This window comes from Oncorhynchus mykiss, chromosome 14 (assembly GCF_013265735.2).
Source record: "Oncorhynchus mykiss isolate Arlee chromosome 14, USDA_OmykA_1.1, whole genome shotgun sequence".
Classification (NCBI taxonomy): Eukaryota; Metazoa; Chordata; class Actinopteri; order Salmoniformes; family Salmonidae; genus Oncorhynchus; species Oncorhynchus mykiss.
The window spans coordinates 31,740,978-31,750,771 of NC_048578.1; the positions used below are offsets into that span (position 1 = coordinate 31,740,978).

Below are 9,794 nucleotides of genomic sequence, written 5' to 3' on the forward strand. Positions count from 1 at the left end.
GATAATGGCAGACATCCAATTAGATGTCTAACCTCACTAAACAAAAACATAGTCAGATAGAAGGGAGGGAACAGAAAGAGAGAGACAACTAAGATAGAGGGAAAAGAGAGACAGAGAGAGGGGAAAGAGAGAGATAAGACAGATATAGAGGGGAATGGGGATTGAGACGAGAGAAAGAGAGAGGGAGGGAGGGAGAGAGAGAGAGGGAGAGGGGGGAGAGAGAGGGGGGGATAGAGAGGAGACAGATGGTAAAGAGAGAGAAAGAAAGGGAATAGAGAAAAACAGAAAGCACAGAGAGAGAAATAGACAGAGTGAATAGAGAGTGAGAGAGAGTGAGAATGAGAGAGATAGACAGAGGGTAAAGAGAAGAGAGAGATAGACAGAGGGTAAAGAGAAGAGAGAGAGAGAGAGAGATAGACAGAGGGTAAAGAGAGAGAGAGAGATAGACGAGAGAGAGAATGAGAGAGAGAGATAGACAGAGGGTAAAGAGAGAGAGAGAGATAGATAGACGAGAGAGAGAATGAGAGAGAGAGAGATATGGTCTGACCAGTCTTTAATGGGACAGTCGTCAGTGATGCTGACGACAGAACTTCTGAGAAACATTAGAACCGGCCAACAGCTCTCCTGTCAGTTAAAGTGGCACCCCACCTACCAAACAATATAGGGAATAGGATGCCATTTCAGCCTCATCGTTGCAGTGCACACTCACAACAACATAATCCTCACAGACACACACATCAACACAACGCCTGTCATCTACACAATCATACTGTACTGTAGATAGGTGGACTCACTAGTTCTGGTAAAGAAACATTAAATATGCTTACTTCAAATATGGAAAAGAGGCAGAGCCTGAAAATAACAAAATAAAAGCTGTCTCCATGAATCCAGGACATTCAGATGGCGATGGTGGGGTTGAGGGATGTAGTAGTAGACTCCTGTACAGTACAGTTCAGTGTGGAACAGGAGTGTCTACTGAAGGAGAGAAGCATTGGAACTCAGAACCAAGAACAGTTAGAATGAAGTGAAGAAGTTAGAATCCATAGTTCTCCAGTCTCCTGGGTGACAACTCACTCACTCAGTCTCCACAATGAAACTCACAAATAAACATCATTGGTCCTTCTTCCAGTAGTTCTTTTTTTTGTCTTCAATTATTTTTCACAGGACAACGATGTAATCTTCCAAATATTTTAGTTTGAGTGTCTCTCAGAAAAAAATAGATGGTCCTTGGAAAGAGTCTGTTTCTCTATTTCTTAAAAGGTGTTAATCTAGTAAAATTGTTGTGCCAGAAAGGAGCCTGGCCTCGTTTGGATTGACTCAATTCAAAAACCTCTGCATGTGCCAAGTCCTTTGCTAGGTCATACTGTTCCAGGGGTAGGGGATCCTGGGGAGGGGGGTAGGAGGGGGACACGCACCTGTTCACACCTTGAAGGCAGGTGCAGAGTAGGGGGCGGGAAGGAGGAAGAAGAGTAGGGGGCAGGAAGAAGGGAGCAGAGTAGGGGGCAGGAAGGAGGGAGCAGAGTAGGGGGCAGGAAGGAGGGTGCAGAGTAGGGGCAGGAAGGAGGGAACAGAGTAGGGGGCAGGAAGGAGGGAACAGAGTAGGGGGCCGGAAGGAGGGAACAGAGTAGGGGGCAGGAAGGAGGGAACAGAGTAGGGGGCAGGAAGGAGGGAACAGAGTAGGGGGCAGGAAGGAGGAAACAGAGTAGGGGGCAGGAAGGAGGGAACAGAGTAGGGGGCAGGAAGGAGGGAACAGAGTAGGGGAAGAGGCAAAGAGTAGAATCAAAGGGGTGGAGAAGTGGATAACCAGAGAAACATGGTCAGTATTGGATCAGAAACAGAACATTGTACACAACATCTAGTCATGCTTTCACAACAAACAAGCAACTACAACTATGCACTACGTTGTTCAGCACTGTGTTACTATTGTAGCATATAATATTATGATCATATGATGATGCTTGAGGATGGAAAATACACATCTGTGCTCTAGTAATGACACAAGGGAGAACTAGAGATGCTATTCAAACAATCCTTGAATCAGGTAAACACGAGGACCCGGGGAAATAACATTCTTCCAGCACATATATGAAATCAGGCGTTTCCATTGACGAAGGAGAGTGTTATTCCGTCTTTGCTGATTACGTGTTTGATTGAATAGCACCCTAAGACTACGCAAATTAAGAGCAATCAAAATAGATTGATAAGAATAGAAAGCTGCTGGACTACGATCTATGAGCATTACAACAACTACTCCACAGCCAATATAAAACTGTGAATAATCAATATTTGATGATGGAAAGTTTTAAAGTTGCCATGGCATCTTGAAAAACACAGTGTCCTTCTTCATATTTTTAAACTGATTATAGACACGGTTTCTCTATGGAGATCTTGGAGAGCCTTGAGAGTAAAATAGAACATACTAGATCAACATGCTCTAATGCCATTGGTAATTATAGTAGTAGTAGATTTCTTATCAGTTGCCATGGCATCTTGTTGCATTATCTCTACAGTAAACAAAACTCTAATGAATGATATACCTTTATCATTTTCAAACCATGTCCATAAAACAAGGCCCTCTTTCTCAAGATGATATCTAACAATGAATCTGAAAATTCAAGAGCAGTACTTCACCTTGTGCCAACCGTGTAATACACACACAGTTACTGTCAAACCACGATGTAATACACACACAGTTACTGTCAAACCACGGTGTAATACACACACAGTTACTGTCAAACCACGATGTAATACACACACAGTTACTGTCAAACCACGATGTAACACACACACAGTTACTGTCAAACCACGATGTAATACACACACAGTTACTGTCAAACCACGATGTAACACACACACAGTTACTGTCAAACCACGATGTAATACACACACAGTTACTGTCAAACCACGATGTAATACACACACAGTTACTGTCAAACCACGATGTAACACACACACAGTTACTGTCAAACCACGATGTAACACACACACAGTTACTGTCAAACCACAGTGTAACACAAACACAGTTACTGTCAAACCACGGTGTAACACAAACACAGGACAGTACAGTACTGTGACACACCAAACCAAACACAGAACAACACAGTTCTGACACACATCTAGGGCTCTATTTTAACAAGCCTAACCCAGTGGTAAATCTCAGAGATGGCAGTAGCGCTATAGGTCAAAATATTTGTACTATTTTCACAGCCAGAATTATGAGTGCAGTAGCTGGCGGTGGTGTGAAAGGGCGGGGTTTTGAAGAATAAACAACCTGTAGGTGTGACTAGGGCCTGGCCACTCACTGGCCAATCCATGTGTTCCACGGCTTAGTCTACTGCATGCATTTGTCTCGAGTTCTGTAAGTTATTGACGATCTTTAAGTTCGGCTGGGGACATGGCATATTTTCCTCCTGGTCCATAATATATTGATACTACTACAGTTTACAGTATATTGATACAACGTTTATAGTATATTGACACCACTACAGCTGATAGTATTTTGATACTAAAGTTTATAGTATATTGATAGTACTAAAGTTTATAGTATGTTGATACTGTTAACCAGGCAAGTCAGTTAAGAACAAATTCTTATTTTCAATGACGGCCTGGGAACAATGGGTTAACTGCCTGTTCAGGGGCAGAACGACAGATTTGTACCTTGTCAGCTCGGAGGTTTGAACTTGCAACCTTCCGGTTACTAGTCCAACGCTCTAACCACTAGGCTACCCTGCCGCCCCTACTATGTAGGGCCCGATATGAAATGGACAAACAATAATAAATAAAAAAAAACAGCAACAATATTTATAAATAGGGTGGGGTCAGAAGTATGATGTCATAAAGCGCATCTCTCGTTCCATGGCACTGTGTGCACAGGTCGGTCTAAATGTCTTTACGCATAACACTGGCACATCTATACAAAATACTAGGATACTGTCGATTGTATCGTTGCCTATGTGCGAGGCAGATCCTCAAAACAATCTACCGTTGATAGAGCATTTATAGGAGGACTGAATAGTTTGGAGGAACTGGTTATCAAACGAGGGGCTCTCTTTGAGAATGGGGATGGATAATCTACTGAACAAGCTAAATGAAGTATGCAGGTATGTCAATTGAAAAAGCATGAGGGCAAAAATCTCCAAACTATTTCACGTCACTCTCAGTAGACCATTTAAAAGCCCTGTTTCCAGAGGCTACTTGGCTAATGGCCAGGATGAGTGCAATGCTTATAAACCAGGCTTAATTAAGGGGAGGGTAGGCTACACTTGATTTTTTATCAAATGAAATAAAATGGGAAGGGGACCAAATGTTTTTTATGCTTCTAAATACGGTACAAATGGCACATCTCTCTTCCAAAGACAATTTCATTCCAATAGAGCCCCTAGACTGAGGAATGGGCCATCTTAACAGAAACAACATTCACAGAGAGACCACACACATCTGTTGATGTGTCTAACGTTACAAAACACACATCACATCAACAACGGCAAACACACATCTGTTATGATGAGTCTAACGGTACAAAACACACATCACATCAACAACGGAAAACAACACATCTGTTATGATGAGTCTAACGGTACAAAACACACATCACATCAACAACGGAAAACAACACATCTGTTATGATGAGTCTAACGGTACAAAACACACATCACATCAACAACGGAAAACAACACACATCCAACTGGCGTTCTTTACACCTTCTGCATTTTCACTTGATGAAAAATATGATTTAATATTCACCATGCATAAAACCCTCTGTCTTTTCATAGGTGTTTAGCAGTCTTTTGATGCACAAGTCTCTGCTGGAAAACTATGTGTGACTAGATTTGACGCTTTTTGAACAGTTGTAAATCGATTTGTAAACAGAAAGCCGAAGATCAGGTCACACATGGTGAGAGGCATAGGTAAAAGAGTGATGTGCGGTGTGTATATATGGTAAAAGAGTGATGTGCAGTGTGTATTTACGGTAAAAGAGTGATGTGCAGTGTGTATTTACAGTAAAAGAGTGATGTGTGGTGTGTATTTACGGTAAAAGAGTGATGTGCGGTGTGTATTTACAGTAAAAGAGTGATGTGCGGTGTGTATTTACAGTAAAAGAGTGATGTGCGGTGTGTATTTACAGTAAAAGAGTGATGTGCGGTGTGTATATATGGTAAAAGAGTGATGTGCGGTGTGTATTTACAGTAAAAGAGTGATGTGCGGTGTGTATTTACAGTAAAAGAGTGATGTGCGGTGTGTATTTACAGTAAAAGAGTGATGTGCGGTGTGTATATATGGTAAAAGAGTGATGTGCAGTGTGTATTTACGGTAAAAGAGTGATGTGCGGTGTGTATTTACAGTAAAAGAGTGATGTGCGGTGTGTATTTACAGTAAAAGAGTGATGTGCGGTGTGTATTTACAGTAAAAGAGTGATGTGCGGTGTGTATTTACAGTAAAAGAGTGATGTGCGGTGTGTATATATGGTAAAAGAGTGATGTGCAGTGTGTATTTACGGTAAAAGAGTGATGTGCGGTGTGTATTTACAGTAAAAGAGTGATGTGCGGTGTGTATTTACGGTAAAAGAGTGATGTGCGGTGTGTATTTACAGTAAAAGAGTGATGTGCGGTGTGTATTTACAGTAAAAGAGTGATGTGCGGTGTGTATTTACAGTAAAAGAGTGATGTGCGGTGTGTATATATGGTAAAAGAGTGATGTGCAGTGTGTATTTACAGTAAAAGAGTGATGTGCGGTGTGTATATATGGTAAAAGAGTGATGTGCGGTGTGTATATATGGTAAAAGAGTGATGTGCAGTGTGTATTTACGGTAAAAGAGTGATGTGCGGTGTGTATTTACAGTAAAAGAGTGATGTGCGGTGTGTATTTACGGTAAAAGAGTGATGTGCGGTGTGTATTTACAGTAAAAGAGTGATGTGCGGTGTGTATTTACAGTAAAAGAGTGATGTGCGGTGTGTATATATGGTAAAAGAGTGATGTGCAGTGTGTATTTACGGTAAAAGAGTGATGTGCGGTGTGTATTTACAGTAAAAGAGTGATGTGCGGTGTGTATTTACGGTAAAAGAGTGATGTGCGGTGTGTATTTACAGTAAAAGAGTGATGTGCGGTGTGTATTTACAGTAAAAGAGTGATGTGCGGTGTGTATTTACAGTAAAAGAGTGATGTGCGGTGTGTATATATGGTAAAAGAGTGATGTGCAGTGTGTATTTACAGTAAAAGAGTGATGTGCGGTGTGTATATATGGTAAAAGAGTGATGTGCGGTGTGTATATATGGTAAAAGAGTGATGTGCAGTGTGTATTTACGGTAAAAGAGTGATGTGCGGTGTGTATTTACAGTAAAAGAGTGATGTGCGGTGTGTATTTACAGTAAAAGAGTGATGTGCGGTGTGTATATATGGTAAAAGAGTGATGTGCAGTGTGTATTTACGGTAAAAGAGTGATGTGCGGTGTGTATTTACAGTAAAAGAGTGATGTGCGGTGTGTATTTACGGTAAAAGAGTGATGTGCGGTGTGTATTTACAGTAAAAGAGTGATGTGCGGTGTGTATTTACAGTAAAAGAGTGATGTGCGGTGTGTATTTACAGTAAAAGAGTGATGTGCGGTGTGTATATATGGTAAAAGAGTGATGTGCAGTGTGTATTTACAGTAAAAGAGTGATGTGCGGTGTGTATATATGGTAAAAGAGTGATGTGCGGTGTGTATATATGGTAAAAGAGTGATGTGCAGTGTGTATTTACGGTAAAAGAGTGATGTGCGGTGTGTATTTACAGTAAAACGGTAAAAGAGTGATGTGCGGTGTGTATTTACAGTAAAAGAGTGATGTGCGGTGTGTATTTACAGTAAAAGAGTGATGTGCGGTGTGTATATATGGTAAAAGAGTGATGTGCAGTGTGTATTTACGGTAAAAGAGTGATGTGCGGTGTGTATTTACAGTAAAAGAGTGATGTGCGGTGTGTATTTACGGTAAAAGAGTGATGTGCGGTGTGTATTTACAGTAAAAGAGTGATGTGCGGTGTGTATTTACAGTAAAAGAGTGATGTGCGGTGTGTATTTACAGTAAAAGAGTGATGTGCGGTGTGTATATATGGTAAAAGAGTGATGTGCAGTGTGTATTTACAGTAAAAGAGTGATGTGCGGTGTGTATATATGGTAAAAGAGTGATGTGCGGTGTGTATATATGGTAAAAGAGTGATGTGCAGTGTGTATTTACGGTAAAAGAGTGATGTGCGGTGTGTATTTACAGTAAAAGAGTGATGTGCGGTGTGTATTTACGGTAAAAGAGTGATGTGCGGTGTGTATTTACAGTAAAAGAGTGATGTGCGGTGTGTATTTACAGTAAAAGAGTGATGTGCGGTGTGTATTTACAGTAAAAGAGTGATGTGCGGTGTGTATATATGGTAAAAGAGTGATGTGCAGTGTGTATTTACGGTAAAAGAGTGATGTGCGGTGTGTATTTACAGTAAAAGAGTGATGTGCGGTGTGTATTTACGGTAAAAGAGTGATGTGCGGTGTGTATTTACAGTAAAAGAGTGATGTGCGGTGTGTATTTACAGTAAAAGAGTGATGTGCGGTGTGTATTTACAGTAAAAGAGTGATGTGCGGTGTGTATATATGGTAAAAGAGTGATGTGCAGTGTGTATTTACAGTAAAAGAGTGATGTGCGGTGTGTATATATGGTAAAAGAGTGATGTGCGGTGTGTATATATGGTAAAAGAGTGATGTGCAGTGTGTATTTACGGTAAAAGAGTGATGTGCGGTGTGTATTTACAGTAAAAGAGTGATGTGCGGTGTGTATTTACGGTAAAAGAGTGATGTGCGGTGTGTATTTACAGTAAAAGAGTGATGTGCGGTGTGTATTTACAGTAAAAGAGTGATGTGCGGTGTGTATTTACAGTAAAAGAGTGATGTGCGGTGTGTATATATGGTAAAAGAGTGATGTGCAGTGTGTATTTACAGTAAAAGAGTGATGTGCGGTGTGTATATATGGTAAAAGAGTGATGTGCAGTGTGTATTTACGGTAAAAGAGTGATGTGCGGTGTGTATATATGGTAAAAGAGTGCTGTGCGGTGTGTATTTACAGTAAAAGAGTGATGTGCGGTGTGTATATATGGTAAAAGAGTGATGTGCAGTGTGTATTTACGGTAAAAGAGTGATGTGCGGTGTGTATATATGGTAAAAGAGTGCTGTGCGGTGTGTATTTACAGTAAAAGAGTGATGTGCGGTGTGTATTTACAGTAAAAGAGTGATGTGCGGTGTGTATTTACGGTAAAAGAGTGATGTGCGGTGTGTATTTACAGTAAAAGAGTGATGTGCGGTGTGTATTTACAGTAAAAGAGTGATGTGCGGTGTGTATTTACAGTAAAAGAGTGATGTGCGGTGTGTATTTACGGTAAAAGAGTGATGTGCGGTGTGTATTTACGGTAAAAGAGTGATGTGCGGTGTGTATTTACGGTAAAAGAGTGATGTGCGGTGTGTATTTACAGTAAAAGAGTGATGTGCGGTGTGTATTTACGGTAAAAGAGTGATGTGCGGTGTGTATTTACAGTAAAAGAGTGATGTGCGGTGTGTATTTACAGTAAAAGAGTGATGTGCAGTGTGTATTTACGGTAAAAGAGTGATGTGCGGTGTGTATTTACGGTAAAAGAGTGATGTGCAGTGTGTATTTACGGTAAAAGAGTGATGTGCGGTGTGTATTTACGGTAAAAGAGTGATGTGCGGTGTGTATTTACAGTAAAAGAGTGATGTGTGGTGTGTATTTACAGTAAAAGAGTGATGTGCGGTGTGTATTTACGGTAAAAGAGTGATGTGCGGTGTGTATTTACAGTAAAAGAGTGATGTGCGGTGTGTATTTACAGTAAAAGAGTGATGTGCGGTGTGTATTTACAGTAAAAGAGTGATGTGCGGTGTGTATTTACAGTAAAAGAGTGATGTGCAGTGTGTATATATGGTAAAACAGTGATGTGCAGTGTGTATTTACAGTAAAAGAGTGATGTGCGGTGTGTATTTACAGTAAAACAGTGATGTGCAGTGTGTATTTACGGTAAAAGAGTGATGTGCGGTGTGTATTTACGGTAAAAGAGTGATGTGCAGTGTGTATTTACGGTAAAAGAGTGATGTGCGGCGTGTATTTACGGTAAAAGAGTGATGTGCGGTGTGTATTTACAGTAAAAGAGTGATGTGTGGTGTGTATTTACAGTAAAAGAGTGATGTGTGGTGTGTATTTACGGTAAAAGAGTGATGTGCGGTGTGTATTTACAGTAAAAGAGTGATGTGCGGTGTGTATTTACAGTAAAAGAGTGATGTGCGGTGTGTATTTACAGTAAAAGAGTGATGTGCGGTGTGTATTTACAGTAAAAGAGTGATGTGCGGTGTGTATTTACAGTAAAAGAGTGATGTGTGGTGTGTATTTACAGTAAAAGAGTGATGTGCGGTGTGTATTTACAGTAAAAGAGTGATGTGCGGTGTGTATTTACAGTAAAAGAGTGATGTGCAGTGTGTATTTACGGTAAAAGAGTGATGTGCAGTGTGTATTTACAGTAAAAGAGTGATGTGCAGTGTGTATTTACGGTAAAAGAGTGATGTGCGGTGTGTACTTACAGTAAAAGAGTGATGTGCGGTGTGTATTTACAGTAAAAGAGTGATGTGCAGTGTGTATTTACAGTAAAAGAGTGATGTGCGGTGTGTATTTACGGTAAAAGAGTGATGTGCAGTGTGTATTTACGGTAAAAGAGTGATGTGCGGTGTGTATATATGGTAAAAGAGTGATGTGCAGTGTGTATTTACAGTAAAAGAGTGA

General features: G+C 40.5%; 1 protein-coding gene across 9 annotated transcripts in view; it reads right to left on the bottom strand.

Moving 5' to 3' along the window:
• Nucleotides 1-538: 538 nt before the first annotated feature.
• The window catches only part of LOC110489137 (rho guanine nucleotide exchange factor 9), a 94,435-nt gene continuing 85,179 nt past the window's right edge, over nt 539-9,794 (bottom strand). For 7 of the 9 annotated variants that reach the window (XM_036943322.1, XM_036943319.1, XM_036943317.1 and 4 more), the window contains one exon: nt 539-1,425. In XM_036943322.1, coding sequence (XP_036799217.1) covers nt 1,247-1,425 — 179 coding nt within the window. In that variant the 3' untranslated portion in view covers nt 539-1,246. Of the gene's footprint in view, nt 1,426-1,679; nt 2,606-9,794 lie in introns of those variants that run through there. The other 2 variants (XM_036943320.1, XM_036943318.1) reach the window with 2 other exon arrangements.